This window comes from Panthera onca, chromosome A1 (genome assembly GCF_046562875.1).
Source record: "Panthera onca isolate mPanOnc1 chromosome A1, mPanOnc1 haplotype 2, whole genome shotgun sequence".
Classification (NCBI taxonomy): Eukaryota; Metazoa; Chordata; class Mammalia; order Carnivora; family Felidae; genus Panthera; species Panthera onca.
Window position 1 is genome coordinate 3980006 of NC_138339.1, and position 17088 is coordinate 3997093.

The following is a 17088-nucleotide window of genomic DNA, read 5'->3' on the forward strand; positions in this document are numbered from 1 at the left end:
CTGTGGCCAGTCCTCAGAGATCCACGGGCTCAGCACAGAGGGCAGAGCCCCCAGGGAGGTGACCAAAAGTACCCGTGCGTGCGCATCATGCTGCCGAAGGCTGGCTCCCCGAAAATCCTACCAGTGCCGTCTGGGGACAAGCAGGGCTGAGGGGGCTGCTCGCTCACCCTGGCGCAGGCAGGCATTGCCCTGACGGTCTTGGATTTGTCTGGGAGGGACTTGGACAAAGGCGACATAGTTGTGAGGTTTCTGCTTTCCGGTCCAAGGCCGGTCTTTCAAGTGGAATTGGAGCTGCGTTACTGGTCACGATCCATGACGTAATCCAGTTGACCTTTGGACAACACGGGTCGGAACCATGCAGGTTCACTTAACGCGTGGAATTTTTAATAAATACGGTAAATGCATTTGTTAATAAACACCGTAAACGTATTTTCTCTTCCTTGTGAGTTTCTCAACGTGTTCTTTTCTCTAGCTTCGTTTATGGTAAGAACACGGCAGATAACACCTGTCACGTACAAATGTGTGCCAATTTATGTGACAATTTACGTGACAATTTACGTGTGCCAATGTGCTTACCTTAGCGGTAAGGCTTGCGGTCAACAGTAGGCTGTTGGTGGTGAAGTTTTGAAGCGTCAAGGTTATACGTGGATTTCTGCCCGTGCAGAGAGAGGGTCGGCGCCCCCGACCTCTGCGTTGTTGGAGGGTCACCTGTAGTTTAGCAGAAGCGGACGTGACAAGCCCTGAAAGCACACCGTCGGGCATTGCTGTTCGTTGTACATTCAGTGGCCTGATACCCATTTAAATTAATACTGGGGAAGTTCCTGATATTAGCAATAAAGTTATTTGCACATTTTATCTTTCTGGGCTAGACTTACCTAGACCGGTGAAGCCAGATTGCTTAAGACAGAGGAAAAGCAAGTAGATGTTAATGGTGGCAGTCAGTTATGGGTATAGATGCGTTGGTTCTTACTGAGAACCAGCCCACCCCAAATTCCTGAATCACATTAGAGCGGGGCACGCCTCTGGGAGGTCCGTCCTTGGTAGGAAACCCAGAAGTACAAAGTGAGAGAGTCAGACGCATGTGAGGACAGGAGGGGGTCACCTGTGTAGTTTGCAAGGAAGGCAGCTGTCAGAGCGGAACATTTTCTCCACATGACTTCCCAAACCCACACCCCGAATGACTTCCAAGGGTGTGTTCAAATGACGGAAAGTGTGGAACTGGAGACAGAAGGGGGGAGCATTCCGTAAGTGACAAGGGCAAATGCAGCAGCCCCACCACAGACCCGTGCCGCCTGCCACCTGACCACGGAGGGCCTGCACCCAGGCGTGCGCATGCCAGGGGCCGCACGCTGGGGTGAGTTCGAACGTCGACAAAGCGTGAGCCCTTCACCTTATTATCCAGAACCAGGGGAGTGTTCTGGTAGCTCGTTCTTCTTCCAGTGAGAGAGCACAGCCTGTGGCGAAGGAGTAGAAATTCACAAGTACCGAATTTACGAACATAGCGTGTCTTCAGAGCTCAACATCTCTCGCTCGCTAAGCACCTACCTGCTGCTCAGGTACATCGCATATGCAACCAAGTCAGCACAGAGAAAGTTCTCGTAGCCGCATCTTGCAGATGTAGGAAAAAAAACAACCCTCCCGGAGGCTGAGTATCCCGCCAAGGCCACACGGCAAGTGGCTAAACCCTAAACCCTTAGCCTCTGCACAATGCCATACTGCCCCCTGGCCTTTCTGGAAAGTCACTGTTAGGTCTGCTCTTACGCTCTGCAGCGATTGCACACTACGTACCTATAAATACACATGTTGCCATAAATCACGCATTGTACGCCATGTGTGTTTTTATTTCTGTCCCACTGAAGAGAGAAGACGTCTATCCCAAGGAGGCTGCCTTCCTTAGAAGCCCAGACTGTCATACAAAACCCCTCTCCTCCCCCACCTCCCACAGAATACGGTGTCCTTGGTGGCCAAACTGTATTTCTGGAACTCCAGGGGCCCCTCAGCCCACGTTTATGAGCCCATCCTCACTGCCCAGTACGACTTTCTTTCTAGCTCTGTGCTACCCTCCAGCTCCCTTCCTGAAGCCAGTACGTCTGCCAAAGCCATCCCTCCCCCGGGAGCGCCCTAGACCGAATGGCTCCGTTCTTGGAAAAATCCTTTTTAAATGGCCACCTCGAAATTTCATACTCCTCGCTCTTGTGAATCATCCCCGGACACCCGGTGAGATTCCTGCCTCTGACCCTGCGGTGTCTCTCTGTTCCCCGAGTGTCACGCACAGTGCAGAGTGTCCCGGCTTGGGAGGTGTCTGCCAGGCCAGGAGAGCAGCTCCAGCACGTCCACGTCCCAGAGCAGTGCCCCGCCTGAACACACGCTCAGTCTGCACGGTTCAGTGAGCCGAAGCGGGGGCAAGGCAAGGCCCTGACGTGAGCCCTTAGTGCTGGGGAGACGCTGGTGTGAGGAAATTGTGCATTCTCCTCCTGTAACATACAGATGCATCATCAAACCTGGTGCAAAACGGGAATTTCCCTTCCAAACGAATAGGAAAGACTTTTAGATAAGTGAATTAAAAACATAAACTCTGGCAGGAACAAAGATTTTTTTTTTTTTTTTTTTTTGGTCTTCTTTGCTAAATTAGTACCACTTGGGTTCAAAGACAATAGATCATGTTTGTCAAGTTTGAAATTTATCAAACTCCTTTCGCCTTTCCCAAATTTTAGATCTGTGAGTTAAACATACTTCATAAAGAAGATTACCCTGTCCTCTCCATGTTGCTATTTATCAATGAGAAACAGAGTGCTTTATGAATAACACTGCACTTCACAGGATTCCTTTTCGGTGAGACAATATACGTACCCCCGCTTCTTGGGCGGAAAATCTGAAACACGGGCGAAGAAAATATTTCTAAGCACACAGGAAAGGCACAACCAGGTTGGTACTAGACATAAGGTATTTGCCACCATCTTCCAGGTCTGATGGCCGGAGCTATAGTTCCATCCATCATCCCCAAGTGCCTGCTCCCCTCGCGCCATCACAGATTAAAGCCTTAGGAGTCACTTTGCGATGTGCACTGGGGAAGACAGTGCTGCTGGGTGGTTCTGAGGGGCCGCGCCCTACCTGTTGAAGAGTGTGGGGTGGCTCAAGAAGAAGCACGTAGCGCAGGGCTCAGAGGTATGGGGCAGGGCGCTGTTCTGGGCCAGGTACAGCCCTCTCCTCTCCGGCGGGGTGGGGGACTGGGGCACGGAGTCAAAGGCAGCAGCATTTGGATGGAGTTATGGGCAGGAGGGAAACGTCTCGAATGAAAGGTGACATCATCCAAGGCATGATTGGGAGTTTGAGGGTTGACTTAATGTTCTAATTGATATTAAGCTTCCAAAGAGCTTGCAGAAGGCTGTGCGAGGGGTGGAGAGGAGGCTGTGAGTCTCCTTCTATGGTAGCGGGGCTTTGTCTTGTAGGTTACTGTAGTGGCAGTATTTAGGCCAAGACAGTGACTTGCTTTAAAAAAAAAAAAAGAAGCAGCTCTTTAGGAGCACTGGCGTGTAGAGCAGTGAGGGATGTGCAACAGGTGGAGTGTGGGGCTCTGTGGCTCAGCTGATGCAGGGGTGCACCCTTGCTGTGATGAGGTGCAAGGAAGGGAAGCAGAGGCAGGAGGAAGGGAGCAGGGGAAGCGTGGGCTGGTGGGGAGAATGCGCTGTCGTTGGCAGAAGTCAGGTGGGTGAGCAGGGAACCGGCTTGGGGACCGGGTTCGGGAGTAGCGTGTGCTCCTGCCTCCAAAGCCATGCCACATCAACAGGCAAGCAGCAGGAATCACTGGCTACTTAATTTATTTAATTTATGTATTTATTTATTTTTATTTTTTTTTAAACGTTTATTTATTTTTAAGAGAGAGAGAGAGAAAGAGTGAGAGCAGAGGAGGGGCAGAGAGAGAGAGAGGAAGATACAGAATCCGAAGCAGGCTCCAGCTGTCAGCACAGAGCCCGGCGTGGGGCTCGAACGCACAGACCATGAGATCGTGACCTGAGCCGAAGTCGGACGCCCAACCGACTGAGCCATCCAGGCGCTCCTTTAATGTTTCTTTTTAAGAGACAGAGAGTAAGCAGAGACAGGCTGAGAGAGAGAGAGAGAGAGAGAGAGAATCCGAGGCAGGCTCCAGGAGCTGAGCTATCAGCACAGAGCTCAACGCGGGGCTCGAACTCACCAACCATGAGATCACGACCTGAGGCAAAGCCCGACCCTTAACCGACTGAGCCACCCAGGTGCCCCACTAGCTATTTTAAGCAGAAAGAGATCTCCTGCAAAGAATTGTGTGCTGCCATCAGCGTCCAAGGGAGGAGTGGTCCGTGCCCCAGGCTCCAAGAATGAGTCTGGAAGGCCTTCTGTAGAGCTACGTCCTCTACCCGGGGCAGGAAGGGGAGGCGTGGGGAGGCCGCTGCGGGAAGCCTGCTTTAGGAACGCGCAGCCTTAGCCACGTCCCCGGGAACATGCACCCTTAGCTGCATCCTGGGCACCAGAAAGCCACCTCTGGGTGCAGGCCGTGAGGGCCCAGAGAGCAGGCTGCAGCCGCAGAAACCCAGCATCTCCGTCCTGCCTGCCAGCTCCACGGGCCAGGGCGACAGCTCCCTGCTGGCCCCTGCCCGGCAGCCTTCCCATGCGGGTGGCTGCTTCCTGGAAATTAACTTCCGCGTGACGCAGTTCGAATAAAATGACAGAAACACCGCCTCAACCTTGGACCTCTGGGAAGTCACATTTGCGAGAGTGTCCAATGGACTTGGAGTGCCCACCTGCCAAATGTGCCCTAGGAACTCCTTTGCCAGCTCAGGGTCTACACACACCATCGCGCACGGAAGATTCCGCACCGCCGTGAGGACACCCGATGCTCCCGCCCAACGTGATGGATTTGTTTATTCTTCATGCAAATGAGAAGTAATTCCATCTTCTCTGCAGAAGGGAAGAAAGAGAGTGGTGTTTAAATAGAGATTTAAGTTTTCCCCTCATCAACCATAAAATGCCTTCCTGGATCCGAAATCTCTCCGTAAATAGAAATGCAGGGTATAGCCGCAAGTTCAACAGGATGCATCCAAGAGACATTTGGGGGTCATACTTCCCTATCTTTCTTTTGATAAAGAACATTAAGCTATTTTTTTTTTTTTTTATTCTGGTATATGGTCTCCAACTCTTGGAGCAGTCGCTACACATCTGGAATGCACTGTTCAAGTCAGCACCATTTTTCTTCATGGCAGGGTTTGAAGATGAGCCCAAAGGAAAATTTCTGGCCGAAGATGTTTGGTATCATTTTATCTAAAATTCAAACAATTGCTACACACTTATTCTAAATGAAAGACACTTTCGCCACCACCCCCTTCTTGGCAATAATTTTCTGCCTGGATAATTTACAGAATGTACTATATTCTCACGATCTTAGAATAACACCATTCCAACTCACAATCTGAATCATCAGTTTCAGAAATAAGGAAGTTTTGAGACCCGTGGCTTCTCAAGACCACCTAGAAACTCAAAACACTGCTTTTCAAAAAAGCTCTTTGTCACTCTGGGGTCCAGAGAGTTTTATGTTGTGTGCTTTTTTTCCCAAAAAAAAGCAAACCTCTTTTAGGCTGCATACGTCATTGAATCAACACATCCTTGACTTCCTACCTACCCAGCACCAACTCTTCCTTCCCAACTGGGCAGACGACACCCAGGCTCCCAAGTCTATTTCCAGAAGGCAGCCGGAACCAAAGGTTTTCACGCAAATCCGAGAATGCCACCCCCGTGTCTGAAAACTCTTTATGGCGGCTCCTTGCACCTAGAGTGTCAAACATGTCTACCCTGGTTTCCAAGACCCTGGTGGCATCGGCAGGCGCTACCCTGCCCCCCAAGCAATCAACTCCAGTAAGTGGCTTCCCGCTCCCTACACTCCAGACTCTGAGCTGGTTTCTGATGCTTCGACGTGCCAAATTCACTTCTGACTTGGAGACTCTCTATTGTCACCTCCAGCACCTGCAACTTTTTGTTCTTTTTTTTTTTTTTTTAATAGACTTTACTCTTTAGAGCATCTTTAGGTTCACAGGAAAATAGAGCGGAAGGTACAGGGTTCCCGCGTGCCCCTGCCCCCCGCACTGTGCTTAGCCTCTGACATCGTCAGCATCCGGGTGGTAAGTCTGTTACAGCTGATGAGCCCGCACGGACACATCCTCACACCCCGTCCATGGGGAGCGTTAGGGTCCACTCCTGGTGTCGCACACTGTATAGATTTTCATGCACGTACGGATGATGTGTATGTGTCATTACAGCACCACACAGAGTTGTTTCACTGCCCTCAAGATCCTCTGCGCTCTATCTACGCAGCCCCCCCTCCCCCAGCCTGTGACAGCCACTGACCCCTTTACTGTCTTCGCGGTCTTGCCTTGTCCAGAAGGTCACAGAGTTGGAGTCCTGCAACATGTAGCCTTTGCAGATTGGCTTCCGTCATTGAAAAATATGCATTTGGGGTGCCCGGGCGGCTCAGCTGGTTAAGTGTCCTGTTCTTCATTACGGCGCAGGTCACAATCTCACAATGTGTCAGTTCGAGCCCCACGTCAGGCTCTGTGCTGACAGCACGGAGCCCGCTTGGGATTCTCTGTCTCCGTCTCTCTCTGCCCCCTCCCCGATCATGTCCTCTCTCTCTCTCTCAAAATAAATAAACAAACTTAAAAAAATAAAATTAAAAATACGCATTTAAGATTCCTCTCTGTCTTTTCACGGCTCAACAGCTCAGTTCTTTTTAGTGCCGAATAATATTCCACTGTCTGGATGGACCCCGGTTTATCCACTCGCCTACTGAGGGACATCTTGGTTACCTCCAAGTTTTGACAATTTGTAATAAAGTTGCTGTAAACTTGTGTGCAGGCTTTCTCATGGAGATACGTCTTCAAGTCATTTGTTTAAATACCAAGCAGTGTGATTGCCGGAGCTCCCGGTATTTAATCTCACAAGGTTATACTTTTATTCAGATGAATATCCACATATTCACGTGCTCATTGATCCTTTCAACAACTCTTTGGTGAATGACTGCTTCTTCACTCCTTCTCCAGAAAAAAAAAAAAAAAAAAGCCTTTCCCTTGACTCCAATGGCCCTTTTCCAGCCACCGAGAACATCTCAAAAGCCACTGCTTAGATGTAGAGTGGCAGTTCCCCACCAGGGAGCTTCTGTGCCTTCCCCCCCCCCACCCCCACCTCCGCCCCAGGTCGTGGGGCAAGTCCGGAGACAGCTACGACGACCACGGGACTGGGCCAGGCGTTCCTGGAGGCTGGCGTGAGACGTGGGGGATGGTGCACAGGGCATAGGATCGCCCCGGCCGGAGACCCAGGAGACCCGCTCGGAGTAGCCCCCAGCCTCAGGCCCCCTAGCAGAGCCCAGTGGAAACCCCCTACACCAAGCACACAAATCTGTGACAATACTTGCCCGCGTGGGACTGAAGACACCAGGGGGCTAGGTCGTGCCAGACCTTGAATAGGGCTCACCAGACCTCAGGCAGTCCCGTGGATGATGGTAAGCAAGGTAGGGGTGCTAAGGGAGAGGAGCCCAGGAAACGTCAGGCAGTGCAGGAACAGACCAGTTCCCGAGCAGGTGCTCGGGGCCATGAGGATGTGGGCGCATGGGCGGAGGCCGTGGGACCTGAACCCACGGGGCTGGGAGGGCGCACGGTGGAAGCGGGTGAGGGGATGGCACGGGGGCCCCCCACGCGGAGAGGGATGGAAAATCAGAGCGGTCTCTGAGGAACCCTACAACAGAACGTCTGGCACCCTGTGAGGCCCACGGCCAGAGGTCAGCAGAGGGCTTAGCCTCTGTGCCGGACGTAGGGAGGTGGCACCAGACTCCCGGGGAGGGACCTCCAGGGCCGCGGCAGGGGGAGAGGGTGGGCAGTGCAGCTGGCAGGCGACAGCTGCCCTGGGTTCTGGGCAACTCAGCAGCTGGGACTCCCACGAGGGAGTCCGTCCTTGAAGGAACACAGCCTTCCCTGGACAGCGCCCCTTAGAGACCCCCTCCTTCAGACTTACCTAGAAGGACCAGGGGATCAGATCCAAACCAGCAGGCAGGTACTAAGGCAGCGGACAGCCTTAGCAAGGGCATCGGTGAGCAGGGATCCCTGTGACGCCTGCCTTGCTCCTGTCACCCCAATGCAGGGACCCACCCTCTCAGCCCCGAGGTGGTAAGGCTGGAAGATTCTTTACCAGGCGTCTGATGTGGAAACGCCCTGGGGGACCTCCTCGGAGCGGAGCCCCCTTCACCAGGCCTCGGCTCTCACTCTGGCGCAGGTCCGCTTTCTCTGGGAGTGAGAGCCCTCCTCAAGGAGGCATCCCGGAGGAGGCCTGGCGGCAGGTGTGCTGTGGTGGGGACCAGAGCCCCATGACAGTAGCTGCCTCCCATCATGACAGTCTCTCCTGACCCAGCGTTGGCCAGGCTCTGACCCTCTGCTCGGCCAGGCCCCGCCTTCTGGGCTTGCGTGCTCATCTCTGCATTGTCCTCAAGAGTCCTGCCAAGTGTTTGCCCAGAATCCCCCACCCTCTAGGTCTGACCCCCTTGATATCGAGTCCATTGTCCCCCAGGTCACACGTGGTCACTCCATCTGCCTAAAAATCCTGTGAGGTCAGCTGCTCCCAAAGCCGCCTTTCCCCCAACGTTCCCTCTTAGGAACATTCCATTCTCAGGCTCCTCTTGGGGTCACTCGGCAGGTGTCCCAGGGCTCCCTCGGGTCTTATGTCCACGGCCCCAGGAGAGAGGACAGACATCCAGCGTGGGCGGGCAGGAGAGCTCCTGTGTAACCGGAATCACGAAGGGCCTGGACGGACAGACGGAAAGGGCAATGTGAGACCCGGAATCCGAGTGTGGTGAGGGTGATATGGGTCGGTGCCCGTGGACCGGCCGGATGGACGTGCCTAGAACAGGGAGGGCTGGGCCATTAGAGGCAAAGCGCCCCTTCAGTGCGCAGAGTCTGAGGGCGAGGGTGGGGTGACTCTGTGACTCTGGACTGGGAGGAGGCCTGGTCCTGCAGGTGAGGGGGCCAGGAGGGGTGTGGCCAGGAGGCCGCTGGCAGGGAGCTTCCCTGGGCGTGCGGTGCCCCCTCCGCTCTCGTTCTCACGCTTTGCTGTCGGTGCCTTCGAAGCCTCCGTACGTTTGAACACAGGGCCTGGCGTTTTCATCTTGCACTGGGCCACGCAAATCGCGCAGCAGGTCTTGGCGCTGGAAGGTGCTGGAAGCTGGCTGGGCCTGCGGCGCGGGCGCCTGTAAGGAGCGAGTCGCTGAGGAGGGTCCAGGCAGACAAAGGGGCTGCGCAGGAAGCCGGGGAGCGAGCGGCCCGAGGGCAGGGCCGTGTCCGGCCTCCCCTCCCCGAGGCGCCGTGTGCCTGGCGCATGCGGTCATCCGGCGACGTTTGCCGCGTGATGAACGAGTGCCGGGGAAGGGAAGAAAGAAGGTGGACGAAGCGTGGTCTCTGGGTCTGGTCTCAGGGCACCTGGAGGTGAGCAGGGAAGAGGCCCCTGTTAAGGTACAGTTGCAGGAAGCGCCGAAGACGGAGAAGAGCCGGGGGAGGCGGAGAGGGGCTGGGGGGGCGGCTGCCCCTCCGCCCCCCGTCCAGGGAGGACAGCGGACGAGGCCCGGCGTGGACACAGCGAGGCCCCTTCACATCTCACATTCATCTTCCTCCTGGGAGAACGGGGCTACTGTGGGGAAGGAAAACGCAGGAGCCGTTGAGGGGGGGCCGGCACAGGGGCCTGGAAGGTCTGAGCAGGTAACGTCTGGGCTGAGACCGGGTGAGGCAGAGGGCCGGCCAGATCTGGAGGACTGTGGGGTCACGTGGCACGAAGCTCCGTGGACCGGAGCCCGGGGAGCCTTGGCGACGGTGGAGAGGAGTCCAAATCCTGTTTCTGGCGGAGAGGGAGACGGTGCATCGATCCAGAGCCTGTCCGCCTCTCTCCTGTCGGCGGTGTCGTCCTCACGGACAGCTGGACACCGATCTCGGCTGGTGGCGAAGGGCGGGAGCTGGCTGTGGGGGGCTCCCGGGCCGTCCAGGGGCTGCCGGTCCCCGGATGGTAGTGGCGGCCGTGGAGGGGAGCTGGAAGGCGGGGACGTGGCACCAGCAGGCCCGCAGGTGATCGGCCGTGTGGGGAGGCGAGGGGGCCGAGCGGGGAGGACAGCCAAATAAGACAAAGGGACGAGCCACCAGGCCTGCCCGGCAGCATCAAGGAGACTCCCAGGGGAGGAGCCGCCACCGGGACGCCCAGCACCGCCCCTCAGTGGCGGCCCAGAGGGGCGTCCTGTGCAGGCCGCGCAGCCAGGTGTGCCTGGAGCCCCCCTGGAGGCACGGCCCGGCGGGGGGGGGGGGGGGAGAGGAAGGGTGGTGACCGCAGGGTCCGCACAAGTGCAGCAGGTGAGCAAGAACAACGCTGGGCAGAGCCACTGCGAAGCCACTCCACTGACCGAGCTCTCTGTCACCGGTCCCCGCGGCGCGGGCTGTCTGGGGCCCCTGGTACCCTGGCCCCCTGTTGGGCCCGTGGCCTCGCAGGCGTCTCCGTCCACACGAAGCCCAGCACAGCTTGCTGGCCGCTCACCTCCTGTCTTGGGCTTGACTTCTCCCACCGGCTGAGCTCCAGCCTGTGCTGGGATGCCCCAGGGAGGCTGGGGGAGGGGGAGGCCAGGCGGGGTGGGGGAGGGGGGAGGCCTGGCGGCCTTTTTCTCTGCTGCAGCCAGGGCCTGGGCCCTCCAGGAAGAGAAGGTACAGTCCCTCGTGGTTGGTTCTGCAGTGACTTGGGTTCACAGGCTGCTCAGCTCGGGGTCAGAGTGTGATGTGGACAAGCAGGCTTTGGGGGGGGGGGGCAGTCCCCTCTTTTCAGGACGGGGACCTCGGTGCTGCCAGAGGCACCTGCCACCCCGCAGGCTGCAGGCGACCTCGGGCAAAGGACAGAACCTGCAAGAACGGACGCCTGGAGGACGTCCCCTGGAGCTCAGGTTCAGACGTGGGAGGAGGGGCCCTGTGGGGCTGGGAAGGGACTCTCTGAGGACTCAGATGTGGCCCAGGGCAAAGCGAGGCAGAGACACTGACAGGGCCTGGAATCCGCCAGTATGAAAAGGGAGGCCCAGGCCCTTCTCCCTCCTCCCACTGCTGAGGAGCAGCCTCTGGGCAGAGTCTGCGGGTCCCCAGCAGCAGGAGCCCAGCAGGCCCAGCTCAAGGGTCCCAGTACCGCAGGGCGGGTAGCAGGGGAGGGGTGGGGCTGGGAGGCGGGAGCTCCCTACCCCTCAGTGCCCTGGGGCTCCTCTCTGCTCCCTGGGGGGGGCAAGTGAGGAGCACAGAGGGTCTTCTGGGCCAGGCCCCTGCAGCTGACAGTCAACCGGGAGAAGGTAGTTGCACGCCAGGGGCCGGGGAGTTCTCGAATGCCTCGGAAAACCTGACGCTGTTGGGCCGCTGCCCTGCCGTGGTCTGCGGCTGGTACAAGACCCAGGAGGGGGCCCAAGCGGACCCTTCCCAGCGGCAGTGCTTCTGACGGTGGCGGAGGAGCCACGTTGGACGTCCGGCTGCCTGCTTCCACTCTGCCTTGGCTGTGGCATTGGGAACACCTGCCAGGCAGCTTGCCTCCCTCGGGCCGCCCTCTGGGTCCCCGGCGGCTTCCGCCAAGAGGCCCACGATATCCAGTGGGCAGAAAACCCTCACCTTTTGTCCCCCACCCGCGAAAGCGCGGCTCACTCCCCGCGCGCCCCACTTCCCACAGCCTCAGGAGTGGGTCCCCTTGGAATCACACCAGGGCACGTGCCTGGCTTGGGGTGGGCCATCCCACAGCCCCCTCCTTTGGGGTGGGTGGGTCGCACCCCGCCCACCAGCCCTCCCTGAGGGAAGCCTCTCTCCCTTGCCCCCGAGACCCCAACCTCCCTCTGCAAATCCCCAGAAGCGACTCAGGACAAGCGGTTTACTGCTGCCTGGTGTTCACAGAACACCCCACGAGGGGAGTGAGCCTGAACTCCTGTGGAAAGGATTATACAAGCGTGAAAGTCCTTTAAAGTCATGCTTCATCATTAACACTCACATGGGTTCTGCATTCTCCTCCCAATGATGCTTGTCTTGAAAAATGGGTTCTTCGGCTTTCTGAGCGAGCTCCATCTTCCAGAAAGCGGCCGCGTTTCCCCCCAACTCTGCATCACTTCGAGGGTGGGAGCTGGGCTCTAAGCGAGGGCCCAGGGCCGAGTAGTGGCCCGTGGGGACAAGTCACTGCCGTAACCCAGGACGTAAGTGACACCGGAGCAAAGGGAGCTTAGGACCATGCGTGGTGGACTGTGAGGGGGCAGATGCTCCCTGAAAAGTGCCTTCCACTGAGGATGCCACACAAATAGAACCGTAAATGTGGTTCCAAAGTCCATTTGTGTCTAAAAACACAAGGAAAGACTGACATCTGGTGGCCATTTGTTAGCATGACATCACAGGTCCAGAAATTAACTTCATCAGATGCTGTCTGAATTATAAACTGTCAGAGCTGGAAACCACTCCATGAAACATACCCAGGGATTTTAAAAGACCTAATGTGGTTTATTTTTATTATGCAGAAGCGCATAAGATGAAGGAATAGCTCTTCGTAAAGCAAAACATAGGAACTTGCAAAGAACAAGTATCTTTCTGTTTTGAGTTCATATGATAAAAATCTCCTTGGCTTCTAGACCAAATCTATTAACCATTTCAGGGGAAGACTACATTAATGAATTAAGTCATCAGTGTAACTAACCTCCGAATTATGTTACGTTCTAAAGCTTTAGTTTGGAGACGTTACTGAGTATCCGGGAGGTCATGAGGCAAGAACTGAGCCTTTGAGTCAGTTCCTCTAAACAACTGACTGGGCTCCACATGTACAAGGGAGTCCCCACATCAGAAGCCAGAATCTAGACATCCCTCCAGGCCTGAGGACTCTCGGACAGAAAAATGCAATGTTTTTCTTGTAAATTTGGTATGAAAAAATGATTAAAAAAAAAAAAAAAAACAAAACCAAACCCAAGAGACCACAAATTAGGTTTCTACAAGTAAGCTAAAGACATATTTGTTTTCCAAAATGGATACCATCAATAACTTGTTACTAACTACTCTTTGCTTCATAGATCCTATGGATTTGGATCTGTCCTGGTTGCTTTTCCCCTAAATGACAGGTAATCCTTTATAAGAAAACACCGGCTCAAATAGGCCACTCACTTGACAATTTAAAGGCAGGTATGTGGTTCCAAATTCACTGTTCGCCACTTTCTGTAGTGTAGACGTTTGCTGGCTTTTTTCCATGACAACAATGAGACAGGTGTGGCTGTGGGAAATGGGGGAAAGAGGAAAAATGTAATTTTCGGCATTCCTCAATTAGTGGCCCTACATCAGTTTCCATCACCACGTATAACATGTGGTTTTGTTCAGCTTGCAAGGTAAGAATGAGTTTTACATTTTTTTAAAAGACTTAATTTATTTTTTTTTTCATGTTTATTTTTGAGAGAGAGAGAGAGGGAGACAGAGCGTGAGAGGGGGAGGGGCAGCGAGAGAGGGAGACACAGAATCCAAAGCAGGTTAAGGCTTTGAGCTGTCAGCACCGAGCCCCACACGGGGCTGGAACTCACGAATGCCGAGATCATGATCTAAGCCAAAGTCACATGCTTAACCGGCTGAGCCACCAGGTGCCTCAAAATATATATTTTTAAGTAATCTCTGTACATGACCTGGGGCTTGAACTCATGACCCCAAGATCAAGAGTCGCATGCTTCATGGACTAAGCCAGCCAAACACCCCAAGTTTTACATTTTTAAATGATTCTTTAAAAACCGAAAAATAATGACAAATACGCAGATCTACGTGGCCCCCAAAAGCCTAAAACAGTTATTATGTGGCCCTTTGTAGAGTTTGTCTACCCTACGTTATACGAACAAAACGTTTGTTTCTTTGAACGTCTTCAGGAATGGTTTGAGAAAAGGAGAAAATGAGCATTCAGTTTTGAATGTTAAATGCTTATTTTTTTTTTTTTACCTTCAATTAGTTGCAGCAAATTTGATTCACTCTGACATTCATTGAGTACCTACTGGGTACAGCACTTCACGAGGTGTATGAGGAAAACTGAGAGGTTTCAGAAGACGTGACAATCACTGTAATCCAAGTCTAAATGCGGGGTTACAAAAAGATCAGTCAGGGGGCGCCTGGGTGGCTCAGTCGGTTGAGCAACTTCAGCTCAGGTCATGATCTGGCGGTTCGTGAGTTCGAGCCCCACGTCGGGCGTCAGGCTCTGTGCGGACAGTTCGGAGCCTGGAGTCTGCTTCGGATTCTGTGTCTCCCTCTCTCTCTGACCCTCCTCTGCTCGTGCTCTGTCTCTCTCTCTCTCTCAAAAATAAATGAACGTTTAGGAAATTAAAACAACAACAACAACAACAACAAAAGATCAGTCGGTGCTAAAGGGCAGAAAAGAAGGTAGGTGTCACTTCAGGTTGTGGCATAAAATGTGGGACCTGGAAGGATTACTTGGTGGATGACAACCAGTAGCCCTGGGAGGAAGGTGTTCCAGGCAAGGGGAAGAAACGGGCCAAAAGAAAAGGCAGAAAGGCAGCAGTGAGCGTTCTGAGTTCCAGCAACAGCAGGTGCACTGTGGGTGTGGAGGGCAATGTAGAGGGAGATAAGGCTGGAGGGTAAGCTGGTGCCTCTTCCACTCAAATAACCTGGGAAAAAAACACTCACTTGGGAAACCTTAAATAAAAGGGAAGTTACTGTTAAGACACGTTTGTCTGGATCAGAAGCCAGAGATGGAAAGTCATCAGGACGCAGACATAGTCTGCTCTCCCCTTTCTCTAATGGGTCACAGGACGGTCTTCCGAGGTACATCTGCTTCCCGCTGCGCTGCTGCTCGTCTCCTTTCCCCGTAAACCCTGGTCTTGTTTTCCGCTCAGGTACTGGGCCGCCTTAGGTGCCAACGACAGGAAATCTGGCTGTCAGGTCCGGAGCCCTGGTCCCTTGCTCCACAGCAAGTGGCAGCCACAGATTGTGTAAGAAGGGGCAGGGGTGCGGTATTTGTAGAGGAACCAGACTGCTCTCTGGGGAGGGCCGTTTCCCGTCGCAGTGTCCGTACTGAACATTTTGGAAAAAGCCCGTGAAGTCTGGGTGTCTAGGTAGCACATACAATGCTCGTATCGAATGCTAAGAATTTGGACGTTGGGAAGCCGCGGGAAGTTTCTGAGCCAGGCAGTGATACGGCAACGAGCTGGGATCGTTAAGAAGAGAATTCTGCTGCCGGGGGATAAGAAGAAGACCTGCGGTCCAAGCCGGGGACCAGGGCCCGAATTCACCCAGTAATTGCGGCCAGGGGGAGGAGTTTTGTTTTTTCCCTCTCAAGGGGTATAGACTTGAGATTTGGGAGCGGCCTGCCACCGTCCGTGACTGGGGTCACCGGCTGCGCCCCGGCCAGGGCTTCGGGCCGCAGGGAGGGCCTGGCAGAGAGACCGACCGACCGCCGCAAGCGCGGCCAGCTGCCGGGAAGAACGACGGTCCCGCAGGAAGGAGCGGCCGCTGTCGCGAAGGCCGCGCCACGGCGGGAGGACTCGCCCGGGGTCGTCCGCCGCACGGGGCGTCGGGAAGCGTAGTCCGTCCTTCCCCTCCGGGTACCCGGCCGGGCTCGGACAGAGCGGTTCCCTCCAGTTCCAAATCGCACACCTGCCCGTCCCGGCGCGGGACCTGCCATTGCTGCAGGCGCCTGAGTGACGTCATCAAGGGGGTCACCGCCCCCTCGCTGAGGGCTGTAGGTGTCTACGGGAACCTGCCACACAGCCAGCCGGCAATAAAAGATTAACCCCCTACTCAGCGCAAGGGGTGCACCTCCGATGCCTCTGCTCTCCCTGACTTTTCCTTTGTGGGCGCCTCTCCCGCCGCCTCGGCTCGACTCCCCTCCCTATTTTGCTCAGGCGGCGCCGCGGGCAGCCCCAAGCCGCGGAGAGGGGCGGGGCGAGCTAGGGCGGGGCGGGGTCCTGGCTGGGCGCTGTCGCGCTCGGGGGCCGCGCCGGGTCGCGTTTCTCTCTAGTGCCCGAGGCGGCTCCGGTTGGGAGAGCCCTTCGCCAGCTCCACGGGGACCTCTGTGCACGGATGGACCCGCCCGGACCCGGCGGGAAGCGGCCTGGCAGGCGGCGGCCCCGGCGGCGTCAGCAGAGGGAGGACAGGGCCCGGGCCGCGGGTCCCTGAGGCGCGCGGGCCCACCGGGCCCGGCGTTGGCACCATGATGCCGGGCGAGACCCATTCGGCGGCGCCCGGGACGGCGGCGGACCTCTCGCGGTGTCAGGGCTGCGCCTCCCTGCAGCAGGTGCGGCGCCTTCCCGGGCCGGGGGCGCGGAGGAGCTCGGCCGGCCGGGGCGTGGGGCTGGGGGTCCCGCCGCGCGCGCTGCGCCCGCTCCACGGCGGAAGCTCCCCCTCCTCCCCTGCCCGCCCCCCTTTCTACTGCAGTTGTATTGGGAACCGCCTCCTTTGCTTTATTTAGGCTTGCAACCCGGCACTCGTTGGCCGGGATGCGGTGGTGGTAGCGGGGGGCAGCGTGAGCGAGCGCTGGCGGGGCCCCTTGCTTCACTCCCCCAGTCTCAGGGCTTCCCCGGGGCCGACGGGTGATGGGCGAAATGCTCGGGGCCGCTGCCTCTCCGAGGACGAGGTTTGGGGCTGCTCTGGCTCATCTTGAAATATCTCTTGCCCGGAGGCAGGCCGTGCTGGTTGGCGGGGAGGGTCATTCATCAAAGGCGTGTGCACGTACTGGAAGTTTCTAACAGCAGGAGGGACTGTTCTCTACGGTGACAGGAGAGGAGTTACTAGTGTCTGGCCCCAAGTCTTGTGAGGTAGTAGAAACGGTCCCAGGCACTTGTGTCCGACCTGATCCTCTTAGCTGTCTGATATCGAGGGTCTCTTAACTTCTGTCAGCACCATTAGTGGTAAAGTGGGGCCCCTCCCTGCCCTACCTACTAGATGTCATGAAGTTGTCACGCCTTCTGCCTGGTGTTCTAGGCACCAGGGACGTAGTGAGCAGAACACACGATCTGCCTTTATAAGTAAGACTCGTGTGTGCAAGTAAGACTTCACAGGATTTTAAGGA

General features: G+C 55.8%; 1 protein-coding gene across 4 annotated transcripts in view; it reads left to right on the forward strand.

Moving 5' to 3' along the window:
* The first annotated feature begins 15986 nt into the window (after positions 1-15986).
* Positions 15987-17088, forward strand: part of ICE1 (interactor of little elongation complex ELL subunit 1) — a 56834-nt gene continuing 55732 nt past the window's right edge. For all 4 annotated transcript variants that reach the window (XM_078444233.2, XM_078444234.2, XM_060634328.3 and 1 more), the window contains exon 1: positions 15987-16314. In XM_078444233.2, coding sequence (XP_078300359.2) covers positions 16231-16314 — 84 coding nt within the window. In that variant the 5' untranslated portion in view covers positions 15987-16230. The remainder of the gene's footprint in view (positions 16315-17088) is intronic.